Consider the following 15,620-nt stretch of genomic DNA (forward strand, 5'->3'; position numbering starts at 1 on the left):
GGTTGTGGAGTCTCCTTCTCTGGAGACATTCAAAACCCGCCTGGGTGCGTTCTTGTGTGATCTACTCTAGGAGGTCCTGCTCTGGCAGGGGGGTTGGACTAGATGATCTTTCGAGGTCCCTTCCAACCCCTAACATTCTGTGAGTCTGTGAATCCAGATTAGATACCATCTTAATAGCAATGTGAAAAGCTTACGTTATGGCTAATTTGCTGGTAGTTATTTATGCTTCTATACCGTACATAAGAAGCATCTAAATTAGTCTTATCATTTAGTGTCTTCTTTATCTTCTCGGATGGATCTCCGATTCTCTTGTATGTGTTGTACCATGTAGCAATTAATTTGTTGTGCTGAACTGTTCTTTGTTTCTAGTTTATGCTTATGCTTTTGTCCTTTATACATATGCTTTCATATGTAATTATTTTTTTTTTTCCTTGTTATTTTTGTATTCTGGTAATTCTTCATTATTCTTTCTCATATCTTCCTTCTTTCTTTCTCTCTGTCCCAGCTTTTGGCATCTATTGTATTCATCAGAGATTTCCATCTAGTGTTATATGACAGGTTCTTCTGTAGGAGTTATAGGAGACATGCTGGGAAGAGATTTCATTTGTTCTTCTTTATTGTGTTAAAATATAATAGGAATGCAAAGGAAGACTCTTTGGAGCCTCTAAATGTTGCCTGTGCCTGAACCTGCCCCGTTATTTGATTAAACTTCTGCAAATTTGGAGTAGACAAGAATGCATTGAATTTTAGAGTCTTTTACTGGCCAGCAATTGTGAATATTAGATACGAAGTGTAGGTAATTTACCTGAGTGAATGTCATTGACTGCAAGAAAGTTGCACAAAATTACCAGCACCAGAGTTTAGTTTTACATTTTGACTCCACATTATGCACTTAAATAAACAGCCACTTATAAACAACTACTAAAATGAAATACAGAAATGAGGTAACCTTCTATCCTAAAGGATTATCAAGTCAATGGCTACATTTGTGTTCTGGGTTTGTGGAAGACCATGTTCAGACAGGGGATATAATTCTAAATCTTTTTAATTTTATCACATTTTAAAATATCTGATTATTTATAGCACTATTTTCTTTTTATCGTCCATGCTTGATTTCAGTAGACTTATGGTCTAGTCAGACTAAAGCAGTATACTGAGGATGAATTACACTGGTGCATAGCTGGAGCAATACAAAGGGTTGCCTGAAATACCTGACTTTTTTCTAAATATTTTAATAGAATTGTAACCATAAATAAAACCACCTTGATTGTTTGTTTTCTATATAAATAGCTGTCCCGGAAGTGTTAGATGATGTTAAAATACTTGAAAATACAAAATACTATGCAACATCAAAAAGAAAGGGTGCCACATATTAATATATACTGGGTATACACTAAAATGTCTGCAAGGTTTTACATTTTATTCTGTTGGTGCAAAATACTAGAACTTATTTCTGTCAGTCCCTGTAATAGTTAGGAGATGAAATTCCAGCTCGTGAATATGTAGCACTGTTAAGATAGTCACTCGTCCTGATCACTCCTGATGTGCATCTTATTGATTCTTACAGAAATAAATACTGTTTTGGGAAGCACCTGGAGTTTCTTTTTCAGCAGGATTTAATGAGATATGTAATGTTTATTTCTATTATAATACCGGGGGGGGGTATTTTTTTTTAAAGTGTGCGGTTCGTGCGGCTACTGAAGGCAGAATCCTTGTGCTGGAAGGTTTGGAGAAGGCTGAGCGGAACGTCCTGCCGGTGTTAAACAATTTGCTGGAGAATAGGGAAATGCAACTTGAAGATGGTCGTTTTCTCATGTCTGCAGAGCGTTACGACAAACTTCTGCAGGTATGGAAATGCTGTTTGGAATCCCCCCCCGCCCCCATTCTTGGTAGCACTGGATTACCGTTATGAAGGGGAGAGTACTTACAAGTCAAATGGGGAAATCTCACCAAGGTTTCTATGTTTTGTTTTTTTTCTGGGATGTTACATAGGATGAAATAAGCAGGTAAAAGCTATGTGAGAAGTCAAACTACTGCTTGCAACCACAGCAAAAAGTTTTTGTCTGTGTGTTGTCTGTCCACATGAAAAAGAGTAGTCCATGTTAACCTTGTACAAAGCCTGTATGTTTCTAAAATGTAAAAGCCACAGTGTGAGAGCAACCCAAATATACTTGTGAAAAGAGATTTAAGTTGAAATTGTTCCCATGACATTCAGATAAAGCTTCAACATTGCAATAGCCTTGTTGCTAAGCCTTTAAAATGTTAAGATACCAAAAAAATGACGTCAAGGTGAGCAACGCTATGTTCATCAGTGCTCTCTTGGCTTCAATTTACAAAACTGTATGTAAACAGCCAGTCTAAATTATAGGAAATTGTTGGAGAATTTTCTTTTGTTAGAAAATGGGATTTTAATGTCTGCTGCCATTGCTACTTTAGCCATTTTCCTTTTTTTTTTTTTTTTTTTTTTTTTTTTTTTTTTTTTTTTAATGTGTTTTGAGTCCTAGTGCTTAAATATGAGTGGATACTTTTCAGGCTTTTGGGAATCTCAATAAATTTAATCAGACAGTTTCCAGTAGTACTCTGCATCTTACTTTCATGTACTGTAGTTTCTGATCATATACCTGTCAGTCTCTCGTAACAGTCTGACACCTGCTTCCTCATGTTTCTGTCTCATACCTAACTGTGGTTAGGTGTATAATTCAGACCCATGTGGCACAGGAAGGAAATTTGCAATAAACCTTTTGTCATTGATCCTGGTTGTATGAAGTTGCGAAGTACACTGAAGTACTGTAGTGGATTTCTGAAAATATATCATTATTTCTTATGCCTCTCGTCTGTGGTTAAAATTGTTCTGATCCATGCCTTTTCAAAAAAAAAAAATTAAGATATTTAATTACCAGATGCAGTTGTTTGAAACATTATATTTTAAAAGTAAGCTTTTAAAATGTAATTGTATTTAAAGGCTGAAAATGAGAATTCAAACTTAGACAGGATTTGGTTACAATTATGCAAAGCATCTTCCTCTCTTCTTTTTTCATTTTTAACACTTTTCTAATGATAAAATGTTTCAAACTGAGTGCCTCAGGCACACTGCTAATAATATATGAATTAAATAAATCTCTTGCTGCAATACTAAATCTAATATGTTGTTTTGTTGTTTGGAGAATATTGTATTATATAAGTTAATGTTCCTTTTCTCTTCTCCTGTGTGAATAATTACTGTACATCTAGGTCTGCAGGAAATGTAGTCATGTTTGGTTTCAAGGAAGACTTAACTGTGATCTGGGAAGACTAAAGAAGAGTGCATTTTTTGTATGCAATGAATTTTTTACATGACAACAAGTGAAATACAACATTTAGTGTCCTCATGAACGAGTCTAGTTCTGTATTATTTCTCATAATAATAAAGCATAGTTTGTAAATGAAATTTTAAATGCACATTTTAGTTTCCTTTGCAGTTATGAGAGGTGAAAAAGAAGAAAAAAACTTGCTTATGGTAACCCATTTCTAATGTTTTAGAATAAAATAAATTTTGGGTTCTGTTTATTTTCTGTTCTTTCTGAAAACAAGGTGGTAGTGATACCTTTCCAACTTTGACCATTTGTGGGGTCTTCAGTCAAATTGCTACAGGCCTGAAAGCTGCACCTAATCAAGCATTCCATCTACATGCAGTTTGGAAAAACTTACTTTTACCATCCACAGATTTGACTAGTTCAGTGCTTTCTAGCTCCTCTGAATGAAAGATGAAAACTTTGCTGCATTTAGATTGAAGGACCAGGGCTTGATAGTCAATCTGCAGCTTAATCATCATACATTTTTAATTTGTAATTTTTTTTATCGTCTTATTGCTTTATTTTAACTAATTTAGGATCATGCAAAATCAGAGTTGGATGCACGGAAGATTGTTCGAGTTAGTGAAGATTTTCGAGTGATAGCATTGGGCCTGCCAGTACCTAAATACTCTGGTAACCCTTTGGATCCGCCCCTTCGCTCTCGATTTCAAGCTAGAGATGTTTATCATCTGCCCTTTAAGGTAAGTGTCCTAGCAGAAGAGTTGGATTATCTGTACTGGGTAGAGCTAATATTTTGATGTTATGTTTTACTCACCTCACTGCTGAAAAGAATCCTTGAGTAATAAATTTATCTTAAAGGGTATTTTTCATACTGGGGCCTAATAAGTTCCTGAAAAGCAGGCTTAGAGTTGCCAAGGAATGCTGCAGCAAAAAATAACTTCCATAAAACAAAATAACCCTAAAAGAAAGATGGGATAATTTTTTTTTTTTTAAATAAAATTAATTCTGTGTCAAGGAGTGAGTAGACTCCTTATGTCTAGATTAGAAGGAAAAGCAGAAAATGCCTCATACATCGTGAGCTGTGACCCACAGTATGGTCCCAAAATTAATTTGCTCTGTGATTTTATGTTCTATTTTCAGGACCATCTTCAGCTATTATATTCAATTGGAACAAACATTTCCACAGAGAGGTAATTTTTCATAATTAAAAAAAAAAAAATGGAATGAATGAAGAAAAACGATGTCCTTTCAGGATTCCATGCTATTTTTGTATCTTCTGTCACTGCATAGAGACCAGAACTGAAGAAGTTTTTAAATATGTGTGGGTGTATACTCACAGCTTTTCGTATGCAGCCTTCATGTAATGAATCCTTAATGCTTTAGAACTTCAGTCACACCTTACTTACTTGTGCTGAGAAATAGTTTCAGCATATTATACTGTATTTAATTTTTTAGGCTTTAGTATTTTAAATATAGATAGCATGTATAAAACTCTGTAATTACTTTCTCCTATGCAGAATTTCTCAGCTCCTGTCTTTTGCTACAACTCTCTGCTCTCAAGAATCTTCTACATTGGGACTTCCAGATTTTCCTTTAGACAGTTTATCGGCTGCGGTTCAGATTTTGGTATGTGCATACACATGTGCTGTGAAACTGTATGGGCTTAAAATTAGATCTGGATTATTCATATTGTTAGGAGAAGATTAACATGAACATTTTAAAAATAAGCCTGAAAATTAAATATGGTTTGAGGGAGAAAAGCCCTGGTCAGATATCTCTGGATAACGCTTTAAACAAGTATGTAGTGTAATACTGAAGGACAAAGTATGGCGTGACACAAGATTTGCGATGTGATTAAGTGTATCTTAGTGCTCAAAAGAATGATTTTTATTCTGCTAAATCATCTTACCTGACTTAAGGGGTATCTATAGTTCACATGATGACGCTGAGGTAGTCAGTGGAGAGGAATAAAAATCACAATGTAGAAGTGCTTCTGATTTAATGGTATGCATGTAAATCAGATTGATTGCGTTGCAAAGACACCTATTGCTCTCCATTGACACCTAAAAGGACACAAAATGTGGGTACAGGAGACAGTTAAGTTGTATGACATGAAGCCTACATTAGCTCTTTGTGTTGGCTGGTGGATTAGAATAAACACAGGCATAGAGGGTTACCTGAAGATGCAGGTTGTGCATACTTGAAGATGCAATACTTTGACAGCCACAGTCTATAGGGAAATATAACAACTGCACACTTGCTGCATTCACAGTGGCAGATCAGGCAGGTCAGGAGTAAAGCTGTGGCAGTCTTTCTGCTTTCCCTGACAGGCTTTTGTCCTTTGGAATTTGTAATTACATGGTAAAAAGTCAAAGTAAAAACGTAAGGTGCCTCCTGAAGGAAGTCAGGGAGAGGAGATCTGTATGAAGAGAGAGAGGGGTTGGTACCCTTTTTTATGCAGGAAGATGTGGTCAACCCAGAAATACCAGGACAGCTTCTCAAACCCCCCTTTCAAAGTGCAGGTGTCTGTGGGAAGGACTTTTGGGATAGTTTTCTGTTGTGTCTCCTGTGCAATCATTTTATGTATGGTAACTGCTCAATGGAAGATTATTTCTACATATGTTATTGGATTATAAACATTAAAATGTAACAATTACTTCTGTTTCTGAGTTGCTCAGTCCCCTCAGTTGTGCTGGATACTTACAGACATAATTTTTTTCTGAATTAGTAGTACTACATTGGATGTTAAGAAGTGATTAAAATTCAAGTTCAGAGAAATGAAATGGTATTTGGAGAGCTTTAGGAAAGAAATACATGTTGGATTTGAAAATAAATTGCAACTCTTTATTCTTTGAGCCCTGTAGTGAAAAATTATTTTTAAATGAATGCCAGATGGCTCTCAGAGCAATGAAAAGAAAATGAGCCCTAAGCCATTAACTAAACTATGGAATGAAGGAAGCGTTTTATTTTACATTAGAGAATGTGGAGTGTTATCCTTGTATGACAGTATCTTTTTTAGGTAGACGAGAACTGTTTCTTTTAGAATTAGTTTTAATCACTTGGTTTTCTAAGCTGACTGTTCTGGGTGATTCTAGCTACAGCATTTTTCCTTCACATGCTGGGTCACTGCCATCCTCTACTTTCAGCTTGGTTGATTTAACTGTTCAAAAGTGTGGAGGGAATGCGTTGTAATGACTAGCTCATCTTCTGGATTCACAGTCCCAAAATGTATTTCTTAGGTTGAAATATCTTGCCTGCTGAAAGGGAAAATTTTTTTATAGGGTGCTGTTCTGAAGAGGCTAATTTCATACATGCCATTGTAATTATTATTAATTTGAGATAATGTGGACAAATTATATGTTATATCTTTATATATAGACAGAGGGCTTTTAAAATGCAATAAAGGGCTCCCTGATCCTTTATGTGGTACATTTACTACAGTGCCTTAAATGGTTTATTTTTACTGATCTTTTCTTAATATGGAACATTATAAATAGTATTACTGATTATAAGTATGAATTGAATTACGCATTTCATAAAATATGCATCTCCTGATCTCATTTCTAAGCAACTCTTCTTTCACTTGGGTGCCTATGTAAATCCAAGTGTATAACTGAAAATCAGATGATTTTATTTGAATTATATTACTTTTTCCTTACTTTGATGAAGGCTTAAAAAAGTAGTGCCAAGTCCACTGACTGTTTCTCACTAGCGTTACACACAAGTAGTCCTTAAAAATTTGCAAATCTTTTAAAAAACAATCAAGCATCACTTTAAGGTTTTTGAAACACTTTTTTCCACCATGAAAGGCTTTATACATATGTTTCTTGTGTATTCATAAATGCGCTTCCATTTCTTTATTACTGCGGCAAAATGATTGAATCTTTGTCTAGTTCCGGCAGCAACTGAGAAAAGAGTTAGTACTTGCAACTGATGAGGAGATAGTAAAAAAAAAAAAAAAAAAAAAGTTGTTTTCAGTTTTTGCATAGAAAGTGCAAGCATACTTAGTAAGTCATTTCAAAACAATACAGTTTTAATAAAACTGTTCAGAAATTTCTGAGAATTGATTTGTTTAAGTAGGATCTCTACAATGTAATAAAATCAAAAGTAAATACTGGAAATTGCTGTGAATGAGTAGATCATTATTGTAATATAGATTTCTTGTATTGATTCTATTCTAGTAGTACTGTGAAACTGTTACTTGTGGTGAGATTTTTTTTTTTCTCCTAACCTTAAATGTCTTTAGATCTATGAGACAATCACTGTAGCTGCCATTAATGCACAGGAAAGAAAGTAATTTTTAGGACATAGTTCTTCTAATCTACTTTAGACATTTTTATTATAATGAATTGTACCTGAGAAATGCCTGTTTTGACGTTTGATTGAATACTGCATGTAGTGGTCATTTGTATACTGCCCTTACAGTTTTATTTTTAAGTTCAGTGCTATGTAGGATTTTCAGGTTAATAGCTGATGATAGAATGAGCAAATCCTTTTTTTAATTTGTATTTTTAAATTTGAATTAGGATTCCTTTCCTATGATGTCAGTCCAGCATGTTATTGACCGGCTTTACCCCTATAATGTTTTCCTTGGACAGGAAGGCAGGACTGCAGTCAAAGATGCATTAAAAGTAAGTATTGCACATATATATTATAATTCCAGGGAGTAATGGGTTATGACAGTAGTTCTGACTAATGTTACTTCACTACTACTGTAAACAAACAAACAAATCTTAAGTAAACTAAATGGCTGCATTATTGCTGATGCTAAACAGTGTTTTTGAAAAAGCAAACATCATAACCTGACAATACATAACTGTGAGGACTGGCTGACACACTAGAGGCTGTGCTGCCGTTCAGAGAGATCTGGCCAGGCTGGAGAGCTGGGCGGAGAGGAACCTGATGAGGTTCAACAAGGGCAAGTGTAGGGTCCTGCACCTGGGGAGGAATAACCCCATGCACCAGTACAGGCTGAGGGTCAACCTGCTGGGGAGCAGCTCCGCAGAGAAGGACTTGGGAGTCCTGATGGACAGCAAGTTACTTATGATCCAGCAATGTGCCCTTGTGGCCAAGAAGGCCAATGGCATCCTGGGGTGCATTAAGAAGAGTGTGGCCAGCAGGTCGAGGGAGGTTATTTTCCCCCTCTACTCTGCCCTGGTGAGGCCCCATCTGGAGTGCTGTGTCCAGTTCTGGGCCCCCCAGTTCAAGAAGGACAGGGAGCTACTGGAGAGAGTCCAGTGGAGGGCTGTGAAGATGATGAGGGGAGTGGAGCATCTCTCCTATGAGGAAAGGCTGAGGGACTTGGGGCTCTTTAGCCTGGAGAAAAGAAGACTAAGAGGGGACCTTGTCAATGCTTATAAATATGTAAAGGGGAGGTGTCAAGAGGATGGGGCCAGGCTCTTTTCAGTGGTGCCCAGCAACAGGACAAGGGGAAATGGGCACAAACTGGAGCACAGGAAGTTATGCTTGAATATGAGGAAAAACTTCTTTACTCCGAGAGTGGCAGAGCACTGGAACAGGCTGCCCAGGGAGGTTGTGGAGTGTCTTTCTCTGGATATATTCAAAACCTGCCTGTGCAGCCTGCTGTAGGTGAACCTGCTCTAGCAGGTGTGTTGAACTAGATGATCTCCAGAGGTCCCTTCGAACCCCTACCATTCTGTGGATCTGTGTGATTTGAAGGAGATTGAATGACCTGCTATCTTTCATGAACCTTCAAAGCTGTCTCCTGTGGCGTCTCACCTACCACTTCACTGAATAAGTCGATCTGGCCTGAAATCCAGGATCTGTACTGATATTCCTTGTCTTCACTCCCCCTCAGGATGTTAAACTTCATTATTTCATGGTTGCTACAGCCAAGGCTGCCGTTCGTTGCCACATCCACAACCAATTGCTCCTTGTTTGTCAACGGCAGGAGCTGTCTGTGCATCACCCCTGCCTAGCCAGTGCAGCTCCTGTGTTGAGACATTATTCCAGGCAGCCTCAGAAATCTAAATTGGTTGTGTCATGCTGCGTTGCCCTTGCATCACATATCAGGATGATTGAAGTTGCCCATAAGAACCATGGTCTGGGTGGAAATACAGACTTCTATCGGTACAGCAGTAACAGTCACTTCTGTTCTTCATATGCCTTTATTTTAAATCCTTTGTGTCATTTTGTTTCCCCTATCGGTTATGGATTGTGAATGTCTTTTTGTTCAGTACCATCAGCTCCATTTTTCCAGCCTGGAGAAGGATCCGGGGAGACCTTATTGCAGCCTTTCAGTACTTAAAGGGGGCCTATAAGAAAGATGTGGGCAATCTTTTTAGCAGGACCTGTTCTGATAGATCAAGGCATAATGGTTTCAAATTAAAAGAGGGTGAATTTAGACTGGATGTAAGGAAGAAATTTTTTACAATGAAGGTGGTGAAACACTGGAACAGGCTGCCCAGAGAGGTGGCAGAAGCCCCATCCCTGGAGACATTCAAGGTCCAGTTGAACAGGGCTCTGAGCAACCTGATCTAGCTAAAGATGTCCCTGCTCACTGCAGGGCGGTTGGACTAGATGACCTTTAAAGGTCCCTTCCAACCAAAACTAGTCTATGATTCTATTCTATGTTTTCTTTAATTTAATTTTGTGTTGTGCATGCTTTTGCTTCTTGTGTAAGGCAGGTTAATTTGACTACTAAAATCTTCTTTCTCGATGATCATCTACTTTTAAATGCCACTTTATAATTTACATTTTTTGTGTTAATTTTCCTCTCTATTGATATCCTTCCTCATCACTACTTATACAAATTTTTCCCATTATGTCAACAAGTACATGTAATCTTATTTGCAATTTTATTCTATTTGCATGCAACAAACCTTGTTAAGCAATGAACCTTAAGAAGTACAGAAAACAACTGGTTGTACTGAGGAACTTCTGTTTATAATGAAATTATAGTAATAGAAGCATCAGAATTGTATTAAATATGGATAAGAAATTATTTTTTCCATTCTGTAAGGAATGTGAGGGAGAGGAGTCTGTCAGAAGCAAGATGATTTCTTACTCTGCCTTCCTACAGATTTCCAAAGAGTGTCCACCCGATAGTTGCCACTGCATACGTCTCTCTGTGTAACTGAATGCAGTTAGGAAATACTAATCTTAACTGGGAGGTTTGGGGAGTTGAAAAAAAATAAATACTTGAAGTCTATTTGCAATTGGTGGGTTAATTTGTGTGAACTGAATCACTTCTTAACATCACCTAACATTTAAAGAAAATAAAAACAATTTTCGTATAATAAAATGGAAAGTTTAGGCATCACACTTGGAGACAGATATGAGGAAGTAGTAATCTAGCTGATAATCTATGTTAGTTTCAGGATGTCTTCGCTTTCAGTCAGCTGTCGGAGCTGAGAAGTGAGGTAGCCAGTGGCTAGGCTAAACAGCTGGTTTTGGCAGCTGTTACACCCTTTGCATATTTCTTGAAGAGATCATACTCTCTGGGCACAAACATTATCTTCAACTTGGGTAAATCTGTTCCTTATGTGCCTCCTTGCTTGCTGAGACTCCACCAAGACCTAGGTATTCCTTGTAATTCTCATTCTTGATAATGAATTAATGTGAAATAGAATCATAGAATCATAGAATGCATTGGGCTGGAAGGGACCCTCAAAGGTGATCTAGTCCAACCCCCCTGCAGTCAGCAGGGACATCTTTAGCTAGACCAGGTTGCTCAGAGCCCCATCATGCCTAATCTTGAATGTCTCCAGGGATGGGGCCTTCACCACCTCTCTGTGCAACCTGTTCCAGTGCTTTACCACCCTTATGGCAAAGAACTTCTTCGTAATATCCAATCTAAATCTACCCGTTTCTAGTTCAAAACCATTGCCCCTCACCCTATCGCTACGTGCCCTTGTAAACAGTCCCTCCCCAGCTTTTCTGTAGGCCCCCCTCAAGTACTGAAAGGCTGCTATGAGATCCTCCTGGAGTCTTTTTTTCTCCAGGCTGAACAACCCCAACTCTCTCAGCCTGTCTTCATACGGGAGGTGCTCCGGCCCCTGATCATTTTCATGGCCCTCCTCTGGACCCACTCCAAGAGGTCCATGTCCTTCTTGTATTGAGGGCTCCAGGACTGGACCCCAGGTGGGGTCTCAGCAGAGCAGAGTAGAAGGGGAGGATCACTTCTCTTGATCTGCTGGTCACGCTTCTCTTGATACAGCCCAGGATGCGATTGGCCTTCTGGGCTGTGAGCGGGCATTGTTGGCTCACATCCAACTTTTCATCCACCAGTACCCCCAAGTCCTCCTTGGCAGGGCTGCTCTCTATCACATCATCCCCCAGCTTGTATTGATTATGAGGATTGCCCTGGCGCACGTGCAGGACCTTGCACTTGGCCTTGTTGAACCTCATGAGATTCACATGGGCCCACCTCTCCAGCTTGTCCAGGTCCCTTTGGATGGCATCCCATCCCTCAGGCGTGTCAACTGTACCACTCAGCTTAGTGTCATCTGCAAATTTGCTGAGGGTGCACTCAGTCCCACTGTCTATGTCATTGATGAAGTTATTAAACAGCACTGGTGCCAGCATGGACCCCTGAGGGACACCACTTGTCACCCATCTCCATCTGGACATCGAGCTGTTGACCACCACCCTCTGGATGTGACCATCCAGCCAATTCTTTGTCCACCGAACAGTGCACCCATGAAATTTGTATCTCTCCAACTTAGAGATAAGGATGTTGTGGGGGACCGTGTCAAAGGCCTTGCAGAAGTCCAGATAGATAATATCTGTAGCTCTTCCCTTGTCCACTCCATCGCAGAAGGATGCTAGCTTCATCTGGCAGCACTTGCCCTTGGTGAAGCCATGCTGTCTGTCCCGAATCACCTCCCTGTCCTCCATGTACCTTAGCAGAGCTTCTAAGAGGATCTGCTCCATGATCTTCCCAGGCACAGAGGTGAGGCTGACAGGTCAGCAGTTCCCAGGGTCCTCCTTTCTACCCTTTTTTAAAAAGGGTGTAGCGTTTCCCTTCTTCCGGTCACCTGGGATTTCACCTGACTGCCAGGACTTTTCAACTATCATGGTGAGTGGCTTGGTGACTACATCAGCCAATTTGCTCAGGACTCTGGGATGCATCTCATTGGGTAAGGTTCCTTAGGTGGTCATGAGCCTTGTCTTCACTCACAGTGGGAATGACTCTGTCACCCTGGTCCCTGTCTTGTGGTCCTTCAACTCTGGAGGTGCGAGGAGAAAGGTTGCCAGTAAAGACCAAAGCAATAAAGTTGTTGAGAACCTCAGCCTTCTCCTTGTCTGTTCTTACCATCTTGCCAGATTTGCTCATAAGGTGGGGTACGCTCTCTTTGACCCTCCTTTTCTGATTGACATACCTGTAAAAGCCCTTCTTGTTATTTTTCACATCTCTAGCCAAGTTCAGCTCCAGTTGCGCCTTGGCCTTCCTGACCGCATCCCTACATGACCGGGCAGCATCCCTATACACTTCCCACAATACCTGTCCCAGCTTAAACTGTCTGTGCAGTTCCTTCTTGCCTTTTAGTTTGACCAGCAGGTCTCGACTCAGCCATGCCGGTCTCTTGCTTTGCTTTCCTGATTTCCTGCACCTGGGGATTGAGAGCTCTTGTGCTGTATGGAAAGCATCCTTAAAGATCTGCTAGCTCTGTTCTGCACCCTTGTCCCTGAGGACTGTTTCGCAGGGGATCCTATTGACTAGCTCCTTGAAGAGCTGGAAGTTTGCTTTCCTGAAATTCAGCGTCCTGACTGTGTTCCTTGTCTGATTCCTATCCCTGTCCCTTAGGATTGTGAACTGCACCAGTGCATGGTCGCTACAGCCCAGGCTGCCTCCAATCTAGACATCCCCTAATGAACTCGCTTTCATTAATGACCATCAGGTCCGGTATCGCATCCCCTCGGGTAGGGCTGTCTATTTCCTGCCTTAAGAAGTTGTCATCAAGGCACTCTAGGAGTCTCCTGGATTGCCTACAGCTTGCTGTGTTACTTTTCCAGCAGATGTTGGGGTGCTTGAAGTTCCCCAGCAGGATGAAAGCCTGTGAGCGCAACGCCTCTTGTAGCTGGAGTAGGAAGGCTTCATCAGTCAGCTCTCCTTGATCCAACCTGAAAAACCAATAGCGGGTAATAGTCCGAGGGCTGTACCAGACCAGGAAGTGTCTTAGTGATGTCCCTCACCCGGGCCTCAGGGAGGCAGCAGACTTCCCTGTGGGATGGGTCTGGGAGTCATATCAGGCCCTCTGTGGGAATCACCCACGACACTTACCCTCCTTCTATTCTTAACAGAGCCAGTTGTAATGTGTGGGGCTGGTTGACTCACCCTAGGTAACTGTTTGGATGGACCTTCGTCTACATCTTCACCCTCCTGGCCCTCAAGTTCTAGAGCCCCATATCTGTTATGCAAGGGGAACTGGGAAGGTGAGGGAGGCAGAGAGGGGATTCGCCTGCCGCCCCTAGCACAGACCTGTTTCCATTCCCCCCCCATCTCTTAAGTCCTCTCCTTCTGCCTTGTCGCAAGATGGTAGGAGATCCTCTGCTACTTGTGGAGCCTCTGTTTGTTGCCTGTGCCCCAGGGATGGTAGGGTGCAGCTCCACCAATCTGTCTCCCTCTCACATTCCCTGATACTCCTCAGCCTTTACACTTCCTCCTTCAGTTCTGCTGCCGTACTGAACAGGTGTCATCTACCTGGTTGCACCTCACACAGGCATTGTCTTCGCTGCCCTCTGGCCCAAGCAACAGGCTCAGGCACTCCCTGCAGCCAGAGACTTGGACTGAGGCATGTTTGTGCAGGAGCTCCATCTGGGTCGCCACATTCCTTCTGGCGATGCCCTTCAGCTGAGTGGCAACCATAGTTAGATAAATACTGACTTATACCTTCCCTGTGGGTGAAAGTAGTTTCTTACCATGTTAGTCTTGGATGTGTAAAGATGCTTTGAAATGCAAATCTCCGGTTGAGTGGATCTAGTTGGAGTTAAAACCTGTTTTAGGCTTGACTTTGTCTATCAGCCAGTTTTTTCATTTGATACAGATGTGGCTCCTTGTGTCAAACTAGTTAGCATCGAAAAAAATATTTATGGACTGCACACTAATCCAGCATCAGCAGTGATCTTGAGAGTTGCTTATCGTACACAACATTTGTGCAAGGGCTACAGGTTGTAACATTTGTTAGTTAACTAGCTTGAAACACAGGACTGAAGTACCGAAATAAACTTGAGAACGAGGTGCCTTTGTGTACCCTTATTTGAAGTTTCTGCACTTTGGAAACTATATCAATTTCTCTTCTGATTCTTGTTGAAGATCTTGCACTTAGAAGATCTTGCAAAGGAAAATATGACTTAGTTTGAATTCTGGCCTTTAAAATTATTCTGTAATTGCATGAAATATTGGCATTACAAATTATTTTGACTGACAGATGAACATTTGAAATATGATTGCAAAAATTAAGTACAAATTTATTTAAGCTTTTCCTCTAGAAGATTTAGATATAGAGAAATTACTGCTTTCAAGGAACACAGCCTCCAGTAAAACATTCTCAAGCAATAAGCTTAAGTACCTGTGATGTCTCCCACAGTATTGAAGTCTTCTCTCCTGTATACTCTTGATAGGCATTTATAAAGCTTGTCATCTTCATTTAGGCCGAGTTTGTAGCTCATAAGAGACTCCAACTGTTCTATACTTACTTCTTCCTTGTTTCAGAAGCCTTTAGTATTTTACTTCAGATTCATCAGAGATTTTGGGTTTGCTTTTTTAATTCTCACATGCCTTTTGCGTGCCTTTTTTCCCAGTGCTGGAAACACCCACTGTTTGTTTTCTTTTTAACTTTCTAATCAAGGGAATCTTCCCATCAGATTTTAGAAACAACATATAGATCAGATTTGTCTTAATAAATGAGCAAGTTCCTGGTAGCCTGCTATGCAAGTGTTTAACTTTGCTCTAAGACCCTTCTAGAATTTTTCTTCGTTTTTTTCATGCCTTGATTGATTCTGTGTTTACTGTTTTGAGCTTATATGAAGTAAAATCTTGTTTGTTCCCTTTGATACATTTTTGTATTATTTGCACACCCATTTTAATCTTACCTGACCTCCTCCTCGAAAACTGTTTCCCTGCCTCACAGTAGGGAATCTTCGGACTACATAGGCACTCACTTACAGAGAGTGGGCTAATAGTTCAGAAAACTGGAATCTTCTTTTTTGTCTAGACAATTCTGTTCGCTTCTAAGATATTTCTGTTGCAAATTTTCTTGTTCCTTGAAAAATTCCATTTCTGTCCCATGCAGAGAATCTTCAAGAAACATCAGTTGCCTTTGGATGCCTCTTTTGGATAGCTTAGCTGGCTTGTGGGTTCAG

General features: G+C 40.1%; 1 protein-coding gene across 1 annotated transcript in view; it reads left to right on the top strand.

Moving 5' to 3' along the window:
- Positions 1 to 15,620, top strand: part of VWA8 (von Willebrand factor A domain containing 8) — a 203,720-nt gene that overhangs the window by 36,263 nt on the left and 151,837 nt on the right. The window contains exons 5-9 of the mRNA XM_086481978.1: positions 1,679 to 1,846; positions 3,869 to 4,033; positions 4,434 to 4,483; positions 4,811 to 4,919; positions 7,820 to 7,924. Coding sequence (XP_086338104.1) covers positions 1,679 to 1,846; positions 3,869 to 4,033; positions 4,434 to 4,483; positions 4,811 to 4,919; positions 7,820 to 7,924 — 597 coding nt within the window. The remainder of the gene's footprint in view (positions 1 to 1,678; positions 1,847 to 3,868; positions 4,034 to 4,433; positions 4,484 to 4,810; positions 4,920 to 7,819; positions 7,925 to 15,620) is intronic.

Source organism: Leptosomus discolor, chromosome 1 (assembly GCF_034619465.1).
Source record: "Leptosomus discolor isolate bLepDis1 chromosome 1, bLepDis1.hap2, whole genome shotgun sequence".
In the NCBI taxonomy this organism is placed as follows: Eukaryota; Metazoa; Chordata; class Aves; order Leptosomiformes; family Leptosomidae; genus Leptosomus; species Leptosomus discolor.